General features: G+C 36.9%; 1 protein-coding gene across 2 annotated transcripts; it reads right to left on the bottom strand.

Moving 5' to 3' along the window:
* Positions 1-719: 719 nt before the first annotated feature.
* lrrc32 (leucine rich repeat containing 32) lies at positions 720-17,191 on the bottom strand. Of its 2 annotated transcripts, none has more exons than XM_008428527.2 (3): positions 16,926-17,191; positions 10,862-10,955; positions 720-5,546 (listed from the first exon to the last, which is right to left on the bottom strand). In XM_008428527.2, the coding sequence occupies exons 1-3, from the start codon at positions 16,931-16,933 to the stop codon at positions 3,681-3,683; spliced, it is 1,968 nt and encodes a 655-aa protein (XP_008426749.1). In that variant the 5' UTR covers positions 16,934-17,191; the 3' UTR covers positions 720-3,680. The 2 variants fall into 2 exon arrangements, with proteins under 2 accessions (XP_008426749.1, XP_008426748.1); XM_008428526.2 differs by lacking the exon at positions 16,926-17,191 and adding an exon at positions 13,497-13,876.
* Between the last annotated feature and the right edge of the window lie 366 nt (positions 17,192-17,557).

Consider the following 17,557-nt stretch of genomic DNA (forward strand, 5'->3'; position numbering starts at 1 on the left):
ACAGTTTTTGCTGTGGGTCTGTGTCTCCAGGTTGAAAGCACTCAGAGGTCACATGTTTGTTTTTCACTTTTACAGTAATGAATTAATTCCTTTTTAACTAATTCAGCCTGAAATTAAACATGCCATATCGAAATGAAACAGGTTAGAAAAGAACACATTTTTGTAGATCCGAAAACGAGTGTTCGGATACTTTTGGGTCACATTTTTTATATTTTAATGGTCCAGCATATTTTTTTATTGCCACCAACTTACTAGCAATGGTGGGCACCGCTAACTAAAAAGTTAACTGCGCAATCACTAGAGAACTTCTACAATAGCTAAAATGCTATACAAATGTGATATTTAATGCAAGCTAATGCTAAACTGCTAAATTAAATCATGTTTGATACCCACCATGTGTCAAAGACACACTGTGTTGACAGCGTACCACTCAACAAGGTCAAAATTGTACACCTACCTTCACGTTTTGTGCTTCAGAAAGTGATTCTTCGGAACAAAACTTTCACTCGTAGTTTCCATTTTATAGTAGTTTTGCTAACTCTGTTGCTGACATTTTCCTAACTGACCATGGCAGTACTTCGATCAGAAACCACGCAGGACATCAGTAGGTTTTAAGCTATTTACAATAGGACTACAGCTATGCAATCTGGGTGCAGAATCAATGTCACCCATAGTTTAACATGTATCCATGTTATTGGTTAAAAAAGGATCCAAAAACATACGTTTACATTTTTATTAACAAGAAGAGCACCAGGCGTGTGGCATCAACACAAACAACATGCTGTAGAAAATCTTAAGTCACACAGTTAACAAAATAAATTACTTTTCACTCATAGATGGAATACAAACCATAGTTTTAGTGTTTACAGTCGCAAAAGAGAAAACCAAACAAATACAAGATTAAAGTGCAAACTACACTGAGGGTATATTGCCATTTTAGATAAACACCTTCATGTAACCCTTCTGTGAAACTAAAGAGCATTTTGTTTTGTGTAGAAGTGTTTTCTTCATTTTTAGCTGAAAAAATTTTTATTTTTCAAAAAAATTAATTTCTTTCATTTTTCAAAAAATCACTTTTCTTCGCTGAAATCAATCTCAGTACTGAGCTCCATCAGTCGGTTTTAGCTCTCAAAGGATCAATTCAGATACTTTGTTTAAACTCTGAAACTCGCCAGATGAAAATATATACCAGTCAATTATCTGTATTTAAAGAAGATCCAACATCATCTTAGATCTGCAAAAAGACTGGAATCGAAACTCAAACTTAGAGGTATTACTGGTTAAATCTGTAAAGGTAATGTGTTTACATACATCTAAAACATTTTGTGAATCAGGCTGTAGGGAAATATCTTGCAGTAAACTTTGAATAATATAGTCAACCATATGTTTATGTCACCATTTAAATGGTTATACCACCTCTAACAATATTTATTAGAGAATCAAAGTACTTAACATTGTAAAATGGTGAAATATAGGACTAAGAAAAAAAGAAAAGTGTTGGCTTTGAGAAAAATATCACCTTAACATTGTGAAACCAGGAATATAAAACTCAAGAAATATTACTCAATTTTAGGAATGCATTAATTCACCTAGTTTCAAAACTATGAAAAACCAACCACATCACTGAAATTGCTTCACTTCTTCTGTTAAACATCCTACAATGCTGCGCTGCATCCCTACCACCATCACATGACCCAAAAAATACCACATGGCCGCCCCCGCTCCTAAAGCTCTAAAAACACAAACAGCAACAAACTAGAAAATCTTGGCCCAGTATACTTAAAAAATGTGTTAAATAATGACTAACATCTGTATGTTCGTAACATCTGTATCAGTAACGTCTGTATCAGTAACGTCTGTATCAGTAACGTCTGTATCAGTTATCCAATGAAGAGTTTTAAAGCATAGCTTTCTGAAATGTTCCATCCAACCAAAAGCTATTTCCTTGGCGATCGATTTTGGACAGAATGATAATCTCGAGTTTAAATAGTGTGATTTTACGACATTAACACAATAATTCAAAACAAAGATGTGCAACATTGTTCAGCTGATCTCATTTGCAACAGGTGTAATAATGTTATCTATTGGTAATATTCATTATTTTTTTATTTTGCTACGTAGACTTAAGGAGAACGTTTGAATAATGTGGAAAACTGTTTTCAAATAACACCACTTTGTTTTTAGAAGATTAAATTTCCATTTTAGTTTTTCTACTCTTTAAAGCATAAGAAAATGTAACAAGCCGATATTAGCTGGTTAATTTAACAGACTATCTGCTTTGCTAGCCACTGTTCTGATAGCATGCTAACTGTAGCTAAACAGGCTAATTAATTTCATTTTACCGTTTATTTGAAAGGGACCAACAGAAGAAATACCGATCAAAACAATCTGGTGTCTGGATCACAGTGTTCGTAGCCATGGCTAATTAGCAACACCGTCCCCTGAAGGACCTTTAACAGCTTAACTTAGCTTAATTGGTTTTTTTGACTCCCACACCATGACTCAATACAGTTTTACACAACTGGAAAAATTTCAACACTACCAAATATGTAGTAGTCACCTGTTGCACAGCAACAGGTGGGGGAGGGGTAACACCTCTGGTGACTCATTGAAATTACTTTAATCTATAGCATCAGCATGATTAAGAGGTTTTAAAAACTTTGATACCTTATAACCTGTCCATACTTATGAACTTGGGAATCATTAACAATGTGGTATGCCTGAAATTTGAGACCATTTCAATCTAAGAAGTTCTGGAAAAAACACTTTTATAAAACAAGTACTAGTCCAAGTCCCTTATGGTGCTAAAATCTATATTTATGAGTTGATAATTTCAATATTTTTATCATGAGTCCAGGGCACAGCCTCAACAAATGCACCAACTCACATATTTAAAGGTTTGTATCCCTATCCTTCTTTGGTTTTATAGATTATTTCCTGTATTTATGCCAACCTTTTGGTGCTTGCTGAAGTTTTTAAAGCAAGTTTTAGCTTTGCAACAAACTTCACATATAGATAAGAGACTGGTATAAATTTAAATCCATGATCCTCGGAGCATGTTTCTGAAAATATGACTTGCAACAGCGGAAGAATACTTCAGTCCGGTCTCCTGACGCTACTGTCTACTCAAAGTGGTTTAGTGTTGATTCTACATTCAATAAATAGGTATCAGGAATGCAACATGGTACAAAAAAAATCATTTAACACTGCTCCTTCAGACATAGAGATGACTTTTCTTCGTTCAAGCAACACCCATTAAAATATTGGCTTTAAAGCCAGAAACTGTGCTGGTGACAGTTTCTGGTCTCTGGTGTAAAGTCCTGAAGAAGTGAGCACAGGAGGATTGAAACCTTGGGTTCCTTAAACAAAGCTTCATGAAACTGACATAAAACTCAGTCAAAAAGTCCAGCCTTGTGTTGTAAGAAAATATAAGAATAACTAGGCCCTTCATTATCTTGTGTTTTCGTTATCTAGGCTGTCCTCCACAACCACGACTTCCTGTAGGAGATGTGCCTGATTGACAGCTGAGTTTGTCAACTCGTGATGGCTCTTTGTAGTTGTAATCCAAACCCAGAGCGTCAAATAGTCCATAAAGTCTCTGAGAATCTCCAGATTACACATTCACATTTAAATCCTTCAACAGTCTCATGAACTTTTTGACTCTGAATGTGATTGTCTTGCTATGCATGAAAGCCTCTGCTGCGCTTCCGTCTCCTTGATCGAAAGCATTTAACCATCAGCGCCAGCAGGATAATCACGACTAACAACGTTATCATGACAACCGCCGTGTAGTTTGGGGCATCTGATTGGTGACACATTTCTCGGGTCAACTTCTCAATGTTCACTGGCTCCGGAGACTCCTCGTGAACACAAGTCACGGTCTCAATGTCAGGAACAACGATCGTGGAGTGCTGCACCGTGTGGAGGAAGCCCAGGTTGTCGCAGCAGCTCAGAGGGTTGGAGCCCATGTAGAGTGTCTTTAAGGAGCGCTCCAAGGCGAGGACAGTGGACTGGTCTAGGGTGACCAGGTTGTTGTTCTGCAGGTTCAAGGACTCAATGGCGGAGTCTTTGTTCCAGGTCGGTAAGGTGTTCAATTGGTTGGTGGACAGGTCAACGTGTTTGAGGCTCTTCAGGGAGGTCAGGTCTGTGTTTAGGCTTGACATGTTGTTTTCCCTCAGCAGCAGATGGACCAGTGAATCCTCCAAGCCAAACAAGGAGTCCTTGTGCATGTCTAATCCTGGATTTAAAGACAAGTCTAGTAATTTCAGAGGGGTGTTCACAAATGCCTTTGCAGGAATGGTCCTCAGATTATTTCCAGAGAGGTACAGGAAGTGCAGGTTATTAACAGATGAGAATGACACACAACCAATTGGATCCTGGTGGTTTTGGTCCTTCAGCATTAACCCATGTTGGTTTTGCTCACTGTTACAGATTTGCAGATTGTTCTGCTGGAGCTGCAGGTACTTGATGCTGGGCAATCTTTGAAATATTTGCTGGTCTAGGACAGTAAGGTCGTTTCCCTGTAAAAAGAGCTTTTTCAGGGAGTGAAGGGAGTTTTCCCCAAAAGTCAAACTCTGCAGAGAATTATGGCTTAGATTGATGACCTTCACCTTGTGCAGAATGTCTTTAGATGTGACTGAAAATGAGCTGATACAGTTGTTACTCACATTGAGGACTTCAAGGGATTCCATATTGGAAAAGAAAATCTCAGGTAAACTTTTGAGTTTATTGTAACTCATGTCCAGGTATTTTAAATCATCCAAATTTGTGAGGTTCAGGACACTCCCTGTGGTGTTGAGAGTCTGAATATGGTTTCGCGAAATGTTCAGAAATTCAAGCACATTCTTTTCTGGGAGGAGAGGAAAGCAAAGCATTTTGTTTTCACTCAGATCCAGAGAGCGAAGCTTAAAGGAATTGTCCGACTTTACACTCTGGAAAAACTCAATGCTGTTCTTGCTGAGATTGAGGACCTCCAAGTTGTAAAGATTGAAGTCTAGGATGCAGGTGATTGAATTCTTAGACAAATCGAGCTCAGTCAGATGATCCAAAGAGTCGAAAGCTCCGTCTTCTATCTCCAGGATGACGTTGTTGTGGAGACTAATTTTCCTCAAAGATGCTGATCCGCTGAAGGTGTTCTGTGCAATTTTTGTGATGCTGTTGCTGTCCAGTGAAAGGTTCGCCAGAGATGGGGATTCAGCCAGGAAGTAGTCTGACATACCCGTGTACAACCCATTGCTTGAAAGATCCAATGACTCCACAGCCGCGAGAGGTCCAATTCTTATTTTGGAGAGTGCGAAAACATTCAGGTGATTCCGGGAGAGATCCAGGACTCTCAGATCCTTCATGTCTTTGAAGAGTCCTGGCTGGATGAAGTGGATCTTGTTGGAATGAAGGTTCAGTTGGTGAAGGCCAGTGTGAAAGCCTAAAGTTTCCAACGAGAGGTTTTGAACCTGGTTTCGAGAAAGATCCAGCATTTGGACTCCATGAGGAAGGTTGAGTGGTGCGCTCCTGAGACTTAGATCGCTGCAGAACACATCCATCTGGACCTGGAAACAAAGACAAAAACAAGGATTTGATTAATTCATCGTAAGGCCAGACTTCTTTGCCATGGCGTAACTTAGACTAAGGCCTAGTCCACACATAGACGGATATCTAGGAAACCATTTGGCTATTTATTCACACATACACTCCATTTTATTTCACTAAAACACACTGTCTTGTGTTTTATAACTTTTATATTCTAAAATGGTTATTAAAAGTAGTTCGACCTCTCCGTCAGACCACACAAATGAACCTCATGGCACGATGTTTCATTCCTAACAGGAAATCGTGTTTTTTGGAAGCACTGTGATTGGCTAACCTAGGTTTTAGCTTTGCACTACACTGCCTCCAATGGGTTTTAATTCAGTGGGGTTTTGTGAATGAACACTTTTCTTAAACCAACCAATGTGGTGGACATATTCGCTTTCATAAAGACCCAACTACATGTCTGCAAAGTCTTTAAACGTCTAAAGCAGAACAATAATTTCGGAGTCAATTTTCTGGCAGCTATAAAGTCCTTTGAGACACAAGCTGGTGAGTTAATCTGAGAAAAAGGACCATTGACTGTTTCTTTTAAACTCAATTAACAGAAAAGGAAAACAATGTTTTTTAGCAACAACATAACACACATTTTTATTACTTTGTTCTGTCACTATCCATCTATTTCCCACCCTAATAAAATCAAGCATTTAACTCATTAGGTGTAGCTTGTAACAGAAACCACATGGCCCCAAAAAGCCTGTCCAAAAACAGCTCATAAAGCCGTCTCCTCCCCTGTTTTCTCTTACAGTCGACTACATTTAACTTCCTAGCATATTTGCGGTGTTATGAAACGGGCATTCTTCAGGGCTCACGAGATGGGTGTAAACAAACATGCCGGTCTATTTACTCAAGGGCAAAACATCTTGTATCTGTTATCAGGCATAGAGGAACAAACAGGGAAGACTGATGAGAAAACGCCACAGAAAGCTGAGTCCGTTCTCTGTGATGGTGAAGTATGTATGTAATCTCAGACAAATTGTATACACAAGCCCGCTTCTGTTACATCTGATTCTTGCTAAGACCTTGTACATCAGATTTAGTCATAGCATCTTTAGAAAACAAAGAGTTTGCGTTTTCTTTTTGTAATTATACATACATTCTGTCCTTGTGTCTCGAATCACAGATTAATTTTAATTAACTACATTCTTTGGAAAGCTTAGTTCAGTTTCACACCCAACTGACAAAATCAAATAGGCTAAAATATCCCAAAAAGCAGCAAATTATGCTTCAACATAAAGAAATTCAACAACAGATGCAAAATAAAGCCCAAGATTGATTGTAAACTCAACTGAGGTGCTATCCCATGATCCTTAACATGCTGTTCATTCTTGAAAATTCTCCAATCAGTTCTGAAAAGGAGAGTAGGTAAAATTCATTCACGTCAATGTACATTTCCTATTGCTAATTTTCACAAAAGCAGCCCCATTGGTCTCCAATTTAAAGAGTCTGCAGTAAATTTCCCAATTTTTTTGCACTATAAAGAAATTTTATACCCTAGACCTTAAATGTACCAGCTTTGAACTGCTTATAAATAGTTCAGGTATGGTCAATAGAGACTTGTTTTGCAGCTCTTGTTAGTTGGCAACAGAAATGACCGGACAGGAGGGAGAAAGAGACGGGAAGCAACAGGCAACACAGGACGTCAGACCAAAAAACAAACCAGGAATGCTGAAGGTCTTCCTGACCCCTAGCCATGCAGAGAGTGCCTGAAACCTTCCTGAATGTCAATGTCCATATTTTTGACCCATTAATTCCTGACATCCTCAGATTTTCAACGCCTCTCAAAAGTCATAAACCTTGATGTTACATACATTTTACTCAGTTAAGTCAGTGCACAACTGTAGAGCAGTATTTGCGTTTTTCCCCTTATTCTTTCCCTTTTCCTTTTAAAAATGACACACTGCTAGTCTGACAAGTGTTATCTTACCAGATCTATTTCTCTGTTTCATAGACCTCAATTGTTGTCTGAAATCCTGGGACATCACCAGCCGACTGCACTGCTACAGCCGTGACCATCTTGAACATAAACGCAATTGTTCATTTCAGCTCATTCTCACATAAACTGACCAGGGCAGGTTAAAAATAAATCTAAATGCATGATTTATTTCCTGATATCTTATATTCTACTTGCAGGGGTGTGAAGAGAGTTTGGGAAACTACCCAAAGTTTACTTTTTCTAAGGCATATTTGAATATTTAGAACATAAGTTTTGTGACTAATTCAAAACCAGAAGGGTAAGAACAGAAAGTCTGAAAAGATTATGTTAAATTCCTTTTGCATTATTAGAGATGCACTTGGTAATGATTGATACTGTAATCTTGAAAAGTAGAAATTTATTTTTTTAGGTGTGTAAATGATATGTTTTCTTTGCATTCCAATATGAATGCAGCGAAATATATAAAGTAAAAATGGTATGTACTTTTTATGAGATATGATGAAGTAGCATCAGCGGTAAGGTATAGCAGTAAAACTGGAACTGAAATATAGATATTTATAGTAACCCACATGGTTCACATAAAAGCTTTTGCCTTTCATTTACCTTCTCACATAAAAAAAATTGTCTCCTTAATTTCAGAAAGAACAAAATAGCGACTCCCCGGGTGCCTGGACATTTTGTGGTGTGCATTTTTGGCTATTTTTGCATAACTCTGGATGTCTTTATGCAAATGGGGAAAAATGGTAGCTAATTTTGGGGTAAATTTTTATTTTCCGAATACATTTAACTTGAAGTCTTCTGTTTTTAAACTAAACAGAGGAATCTAATCCAATATAAATTTAAGGGAATATGGGAAGGAATCTTGTATTTTCTTATAAAAAATAAATATACTTTAATTGCTAAACCTGCCATTTAAGAGATTAAAAATGGAGAAAACCTATGAATACTGATCATGTGGAGTGCGTTTCAAAAGTAATTAAATGAGCTACAACTCTCAAATACTGAATACATAATATTTCTGTTGGAAAATTTAAAAGGAGACAAGTGGAGAACAAAATGAAGAAATCCCAAGGTCTACTGCTAACCTCTAAAGTTATTTAACATGATGGCGACTCTTTTACGCATTTTATGTTCTTGCTTTACATTTATTTAAAAAAAACATTTATTTAAAAAAAAATCCACTGTTAACAAATCATGAACCAGATCAATAATATTTGAAAGCCATAGCTAAATTGAGTCTTAGCTGAATACGTTCTAATTTTCTGTAGCAGCTAGCTAATGTTAGCTTGTACAAAAACAGGAATAGGTGGTGATTTCAACTTTTTTTTATATAACAAAAGAATAACATTTAAATATACCAAACTTTTTAAAACAGAATGTTAAGCTGCTAAGTATTCAACTTGTATATCCAAAGATATTCAGCTTTGCTCTATTGCTAAAGCTAGCCTGTCAACAGAAAAATCTTAAAAATTCACTTTGTATTAATTTTGGTTTAATCAAATACATAATGTAATAATAAAATACATTTTCAATTTTAAAATCATACCTTATGGGAGTTTTAAACTGCTATGTCTCTAACTTTCTGACGCTGCTAGCTTTGCTGCAGTGGTAACGCTTGTAAAACCGTTAGCACTACAGTTAATTTCTGATTAAAACTGAAATAACAAGCGAAGGTTTAGGTTCAGCAATATTGTTTCTCATTTTAATCTAAATCAGTTGTACCCTTCATAACAACTGAAGGGACATCCCCATGAATTTCCTCCACAACTGTCTTTAAAAAAAACTATGGTTTACACAATGTTTGCAAATACTGTTTGTGTGTTTGGGTCTGGCGGTATTTATCAAATACATAAAGGATAACATACAGAAAGAAGAGGTAGGCTTGTTGAGGTGCTATTTTTATCATGTTGTCCCTGTTGTAAAAAATCACAGAAGTGAAACTGGAACTGATATCTGGATAATTATAGCCACACACATGACCTCATCAAATGAAAGTGACAAACATTAACTTCCATATGATTCTGACTTATTCACATATAAACTTTGCCCTTTAATATAATGTTACAGGTTAAATTAATCGTGTGGATTTCTGCAACAAACCAGGAGCGTGACTGCAGTTCAACTTCCGCAATTATTTAACATCATGACAAGCCTTCTTACGTATTTTCTATTATTTCCATGAAAATTAGTCATCCTTGTGAGTCGATGTCTGTAGTAACTGCCAATCAATTGTAAAAGTCGATTACACCACCACATCTAACTGTGCCATTCTAGACATGCCATCTCATTGCAAACCACATCCTTTACACACCTGTTTTATCTCTGCTTTTGCAACCAAATTACATTCAAAAGACATTTAAGTGCAAACCTGAAACAAAATAATGAAATAACTGATTAAGCTGATTTCCCAGTGTTGAGACAGTAAAATGCCTCAACAGCAAGTGACTTTCTGGATTGTTTTATCTTCTAGAATGCAAAAACACAAAATCTTATCAAATAGTTTCAGCTTAGTTTCTAGTGCAAGTATCTTAGTTCAGTTGAAATAAGACAAAACTAACTTACAAGTAACTTTTAAGCAAAATGTAGGAGCTTGTTTATGTCAATAATTCCTAAATATTGATTAAAAAATTACTACTTCCACTGGAAGATTATTTCACTTGTAATAGGAAAAACATCTCATTATAAGTAAATATACTTTTTCAATTAATATGACGTGATTGTTTCATAAACAAGTTCCTATATGTTCTTTAAAAGTTGTTAGTTTTGTCTTATTTCAAGTGTACTGTGATATTTGCACTAGAAAAGGCCAAAAATACTTTGTGTTGTTGAAGTGTACCTCTTAAGAAACATCTTAAATTCAGTTAAAAAAGAAAAAATTGCAGATTCTCAGACAATAACAACATTACATAACACTACAAAAAAAACAAAGCTTTGTACTAGAAACTTGACCAAAAATACTTTGTAACATTTTGTGTTTTTGCAGTGTAGAAAAGTCTAAAATAATCTGAAAGCAAAGAAACAATCTGCTGGTAGTGTATCTGGAAACGATTGTAGAGGCTTACAGATGAAATATGAGCACTAAAATCTTTCACGTATCAGATAAACATTGAACTTTAAATCTTTTAACAGCAATATAAACACAAGCTGAATTCCTGAAATGCTTACATGACAAGCTGGTGATAAAAAACATGAGATATTAAGCTCAACACCCCAGGTAAACAGAATGTTATGAATGGTTTGGTGGTACAAAATGACTCCAATCTACACAAACAAATAAAAAAAATCATTTTCCAAAGTCAAATCAGCCAATTTTCCCCCCCATTTGCTAGGATTCGTACTTACAACTTGGCATGGAGCGATGTGTTGGGAAGGATGTGCGGCCACGGCCACACAGCTGGCCCACAGCGGGAAGAGCAGCTGGAAGGCGGCCATGGTCCTGCAGCACAGAGAGCCCAGATCACACAAATCAGACACTCAGGAAGCATGCTGTAGGTGATACGGCTGAAAAAAAAAAGGGGAAGGAAGCGGGCCTTGCGTAGATCGTGACATGCTGACCTTTTTGACAGTGCTATTTTTGCGCCTAAAAAACAGAAGGGGCTTTTCTCCTTCGTAGAAACACCGCGGCACTTCTTTTGCATTGCATTTCTGTGGTACTACGGAGAATGACGAAGCAATCAACAGGTTTCCATCGGTTCTCAGCATTTAGCCGAGGCTTATTGTTTTGAAACAAGCTAAGAAGACTGTTTTGTCAGACTATGATGAGTCACGATTTCTGAACAAAACAAAACAACGTGTGACAGTGCAGAGCAGACAGACAATGTGGGAGTAATTAGCACTGAAGTCATGGTAAGTACCCATGGTAATGATACTCTGATAAGCACATGGAAATGTCAGTGAAACAAACGCCTTGTTGTGCTGAAAAAGAAGAACACAATTTCCCTGATTCACAGTAAGTTAAATTCATGTAAACCGGCAAGCCTGAAAGGAAAAGGAGCACAGAAACAGATTTTATTTAAAGTGAGAATAAAGCCACAGACCTTAAAGCTGGGCGGGTGGTTTTTAATGGAGAGAGCGTTCACAGTTTATGAATCTGATAAAGACCAAAAGTGTCTTCATCTCAAGACACTTCTGGTCTTGAGGTTTAAGATTATTCTTAAACCTTCTCAACAAGAACAATCAGAAGAAATAAGGCACATTTAGAGCTTAAAGTCTTTGAATGAAACAACTTTTACTGCAACTGTGAATTCATAAAGATCAATACACATCTACCTTATTTAAACTGCACACTGCAGAAACACAAAATATTATGTGCACTTGAAATAAGACAAAACATATTTAATATGAAAGGAACTAGTACCTTTCATATTGATGAGAAGGTACTAGTTCTACTGGCAAGTTATTTTATTTAGAACACAGGACAAATGTCTGGTCCTGTTTCAAATGTACTAACATATTTGCCCTAGAAACTGGACAGAAATACTTAGTAAGATTGTGGTTTTGCAGGTTATTTTTTGTGAGTGCATGTTGTCTTGGCTTTCCAATTTCTCAAACAGAGAAGGAAAAATAAACTCATTTTAAAATTTTAAATATTTGTTTTGCAGCAATTATTATGAAAATAAATAATCACACAAAGTCTCCTTTTGATTAAAACATAATTCTTAATGGGGTTTTTTTCCCTTTAAATTCAAATGTGCATTTCTCAAAACTTTTCAGTGTTAGTTTGTGTTGCTGCAATAAATATACAATAAACAAAAGCAAACAAGGTGGACAGGCTGAAAAAGATTGGAGACTGGGGCAGAGGTTTACCTTCCAGTATGAAGACATATGACAATGAAGTGGTTTTGTTTAAAGCATGCTCAAGTGTTAGAATGGCCTACTCAAAGTCTAGACCTGAATTCAACTGAGAGTCTCTGGCAAGACGTGAAAATTGATGTTTGCAGATGTTGTCTATCCAGTCTTTCTCAGCTGAGGTAACTTTACAAAGAAAAAACTGGACAAAGATTTGAAGACGTCTTTGTGTTGGTTCATCATATTTTCTGTAAAAACAAAGTCAGATCTTCAATCTGACGACATAAAACTCCATCACAGAGCTAATTAAAAATCAATGTCTTTTAAAAGCAGGTTATTGTTTGAATGAAGCCCTTGGTGGAAGATTTTAATAAAAGCAAAGGGCTGCAACTCATTTTAGTAACTGATTATTCAAATGATTAGTAGATTAATCAGATTCACAATTCCTGCATTTTGAACATTTTTCATTTGACCATTTAAGCCTTTTTTGTACAATGTTAAAAATATATAAAAATTCAAATAAATAATAATTCAATTATTTTTTTAAATAAGAAAATAAAAATTTTAGAGTCTAAATTGCAATAACATAGATGCAAAATACTATACTTTTAAGCTGAGGCCTTGAACCAGGTGAAACTAAATCTATGACACTTGAGGAGTTCTAGGAATAAGAACTCCAGACAATAATAATTTTAGGACATATAAACATTTGTAATCTTAAATGTAAAATGTATATATTTTTCATATAGTTTTAGCTTAATTACTGTTGTTCTTTCAGCAAATTACTTCTTTTTTTTTTTTTGAGACAGTAAACTCCAATTAACCATTAACCAATTACTAAATTATTCTTCAGACCCAACCTGTAATGCTCAGGGTGACGCCAGAGGCCAGTCTGGAAACAATATGAAACCTCCAAATTAAGTTTTATGAGACTGTAAACTCCAGATAACAATTAATCAATTGCTAAATTAGCTTATGGCTATTTCAAAAATCGATTCATCACGATTAATCGTTTCAGCATGGGGGGGGGGAAAATCAACATTTAACTATATTTTTTATTTTCGGCAACTGACGGAGTTTCTTGAAAAATCCAAGCGTTTCTCGCTTTAACTCTGAGTCTCGGTGCCCTGTGTGCCACTTTCTTAAAAACAAACATCCCACATTAACAGTTTTCTCTCTCTCCATTTACCTCAGCGGATGACTAATCTTCTTCTTTTCAGTGGCTCCTGACCACGCTGGTTTTACATCCTTATGCACCCACTCGCAGCTCGGTGCCGGCATCACACACCAACGACTCTCAGCTGACTGCTGCCACCGCATCGGGGCGACCGCGTCTGCCGACCCGACCGGCCATCGCGTCCCTCTGAGAGCCGCGCCGCCCGGTTCCGCCCTCCCGCCACCCGCGGGGAAAACTGCCATATAAGGGGCTGGGGAAGTCCAGGAACAAACCCCCTAAACTCCCACTTTTCCAGTTTCCCAGTGAGAAAAAACTATTCTCGGACCTCTGCAGTTGGAATTCAGGGCATTTTAGCTGAAACTGAACCTTCCATGTATTTGCATTCTTTTAACAAAAGGCATCCTTATTTGGGGATGTTTTGGTGTCTCCACCCAGAGAGAGATCGACTCCCTTTCAGGCCTGTGGGAGTCAGAGGGAGCCGTCATGTGGCTTTTTCTCTGCCAAAACCACACTATAAACAAACTATAAATGATCACTGTAATACTAACGGGTTACAGTACATAAAAAGAGTCTCAAAGGAGTGAAGGCATGTCTCACCCTGATGGGAAAATGTGATTAAAACTCCCATCAGGAACCAGGAGAACCATTTAAATGTTTCTCCTAAAGCCTGAAGCAGCAGAAAGATGTTGAAATAAAAGTATCTTTTATCCCCAGTCAAACCTTTTCTGAGCATGTAGAGATCTGAAACCAGACTTAGAGAAAGGCAGGAAACCCAGAGCTGCTGCTGCTGCCGCCTCAGTGAAGTGGTTTGTGAATTTGTTTAGGATGCCTTTCAGGAGAGGTTTTAATCTAACATTCCAATGAGAAAAAAACCCAAGAGAAAAATCTGTGTGAGAACATTGAGGATGGATGGATGGATGGATGGATGGATGGATGGATGGATGGATGGATGGATGGATGGATGGATGGATGGATGGATGGATGGATGGATGGATGGANGGATGGATGGATGGATGGATGGATGGATGGATGGATGGATGGATGGATGGATGGATGGATGGATGGATGGATGGATGGATGGATGGATGGATGGATCTGGAGCTAAGCAGACAAACAGACATTCAGGTTGCTCCCATCCAATCACAGGTGCTTCATCATTTGAACTGCCTTGGTGCTGAGATGTGCAGTTCAAATAACCTTTACTGAGAGATGTACTGACTGAGGTCCACCATGTTCACTCCTTCTAACCACACCAGCCCCATTCAGCTCAGCTGAACCCAGAGGAATCATCTGCTCTGGAAAAGCCCCTCTGTTTCCAGCAGCAGCTTTAATCTAATCTGACATTCTTTAGTTTTTGTTTTGCTTTTACAGTCGGGCCGCCTGGACTTTAAGTCATCTTTTACGTTTCAATGACAAGCTCTCATCAAGGTTCTTATAGTTAACTAAAACTAACGAAATAACCAAAACTGAAATTGAGAAAACATTTCCGTTAACTGAAATAAATAAGAACTGAAATTAACGGGGAAAGACTGCAACTAACTGGAACTATAATGTGTGTTTATTGTGCGTTTGAAACGATAGATATAATATTCTTAATTTGTGTGTTTATGAATCAATTTATTAGCTTTTCAAACTGATGTGAAATTAATTTTTTCCCCACACAAACAGTTTTTATCAGCTGTTGGAAAATGACAGCGCTCCATAATCCTCCAGGCGGCATTTATGCTAATCCACAAAAATGGCAACAGCAACAGTTGGAATAAAACAGCAGTCAGCTGGTTGATCAACAATAACTGAATACGTTTTTTCTGCTGAGTATTCATTACCAATATATACATAATCACAAGACTTTGACCTTTTTGAACTTAAAAATTTCCCAAAGTATGACTAAACTCAAACTACTACTGTAACTAATAAAAACTAAACTAAATATTTAAACAATAATAACTCTGAAAAACTAATTAAAACTAAGTGAATTGGACAACCAGAAAGTCAAAATGAAATAAAATGAACTGTAATAAAAAATCTAAAACTATTATAAGCCTGGCTCTCATGCTGTCACTCTATCAACAAGCAGCTTCTTTAGCGGTGACATCATGTGTCTGAGCCTACATGACTGTCAGCAATCTTCCTCATGATTGGCTAACATATGAATCAGTTATTCTTATTAACAATTGAAAAATATGCTGGGACTGTATTCAAGTTCCTCTTTTAGCTACTTTAAATAACATTTAAAATGTGAACTAATATTGCGGTGCGGTCAAACCCCTCAACGCTGCTGAACTAAAAAAAAAGATCCATGGATTTGCTGATGATAAAAGACAATGACTTAAAAAAATTAACTCAAAGTTAACGTTTAATGCAACAAACTGAAACTGATTATTGAAAGTCTTTTCCTGATTGAAAAATCAGAAAAAAATAAATATTCAAAACTGATTCTGATTGGTCTGCAGCTGTGATGTTCAGTGGTGCCCTGAAAGGGCCATGGCACCCTCTATAAAACACTTCAGAGTTGAGTAGTAACCAGTTAGATTTCCTCGAGTAACTTCTTGGGGAAAAAAAATTATTCTTTTAGGAGTTTTTTACTATTATTTTTTACTTGAGTAATTTCATTAGGAAGTATCCCTACTCTTACTTGAGTAAAATTTCTGTATACCTTGAATAACTTCACTGACTGAAGAACAGACTTGTTTTAACCAAGAATTCACCAGATACACAGAGGAAAAGCATCACTGCTGTGCTGACATCTCTCCTTCAGTTAAACACCTCAGAATCCTGCTGCATCACTATGAGTTATTAATATCGGCCAGGTTTTAGGGATTGAAGCAACACATGCTAAAAAAAAAAGCCTAACATCGGTCGATAGCAATGTTACATATTGATATATCATGCATCCTTGTGACAGTTTAAGTTATTTCATCATGGACAGCAGCAGATGAAACATTAAATAAACAAATATTTTTATGATTTTATGTAATAAATTAAAGTTAGAATCGTTTAAACATTTAATAATTTTATTGTGTAAGCAATTATACGTTTTTATTTACTGAATGTATTTATTACAGATTTATTTTAAATTATCACACATTTAAAAATATATATTTGGGACGTGATCTTGGGGTCAGTGACTCCGCCTTTTCGGCGCGTCGCTACACGCTCTGACGGTTAAATGGTGCAGAGCCGTGCTGAAACGCTCCTGGGATAAACAAACGGATTCGCCGAGTAGACGCCAGATACACTTCAAGTTTGGATATTTACCAGTTGCTTTTCGTCACAGTAACATTTCTAAAGTTTAATGTCGTAATTTAATCAAGAAGAAATGAGGAAAAAAGTATTTTTCCCGTTAGTGTCGGTGCAGGAAGTACTCGGGTTACATCCTACCGTTCCCAACAAACACAACTTGACAAAAAAGTCTAAATAAAGCAGCAAGAAGCTTCTTACCTGAACATGTTGTCTGCTGGCTCTCACACAGTACCAGCTGGTTTGGTTTCATATTCACCCCCCTTTTCTCCATCACCGTTTATCTCCTTGCATCATATTACACCTGTACGTAAGGGGATTTATCCATCCCACCGGGAATCCCGGAGTTTTTTTGTTTTGTTTCCTTTTCGCTTCAGGTGCAGCAGCTGTTCGCAGCGACAGCTCGAAGACAAGTTTAAGGTATTCCCTCATTTTCTGTATTTCCTAACATAAACACAAAGAGCTGTGGAGAAAGTTTGTCGCACATTTTATCAGTAACCTGAGGAGCAAACGAGGATGATGTGTTGCTCTCACCTTTTGGAGTCTTCTGCCACCTGCTGGTGATGCCCAAGCACTGCAGCCTACTGCGCATTTTTAAAAGCACATATTCCAGACCCATTTAATAAATGATTGAAGTTACTTTAAATGAACCACAATATATAAAACACAAACAGATGTTTTAAAGCCTTTATTTGGATGAGTTTGGCTGACCACTAACAAGAAATAAAAAAAATTAAAAAAATCAACTTAGAAATGTAGAATACTCCATGAAACCAATTTAAAAAAAATAATTTTAAATACATAAATGTTATTTTATGGCATTCACAATCATG

Source organism: Poecilia reticulata, linkage group LG14 (assembly GCF_000633615.1).
Source record: "Poecilia reticulata strain Guanapo linkage group LG14, Guppy_female_1.0+MT, whole genome shotgun sequence".
Lineage (NCBI taxonomy): Eukaryota > Metazoa > Chordata > Actinopteri > Cyprinodontiformes > Poeciliidae > Poecilia > Poecilia reticulata.

Bases quoted from the DNA above. Each gene is read 5' to 3' on its own strand.
- lrrc32 (XM_008428526.2), bottom strand. From the start codon at position 13,726: ATGGCAGTTTTCCCCGCGGGTGGCGGGAGGGCGGAACCGGGCGGCGCG. The intron at 10,956-13,496 runs GTAAATGGAGAG...TCTGTGCTGCAG, and splicing joins AAGATTAGTCATCCGCTGAG to GACCATGGCCGCCTTCCAGC. The intron at 5,547-10,861 runs GTAAGTACGAAT...CTTTGTTTCCAG, and splicing joins ACATCGCTCCATGCCAAGTT to GTCCAGATGGATGTGTTCTG.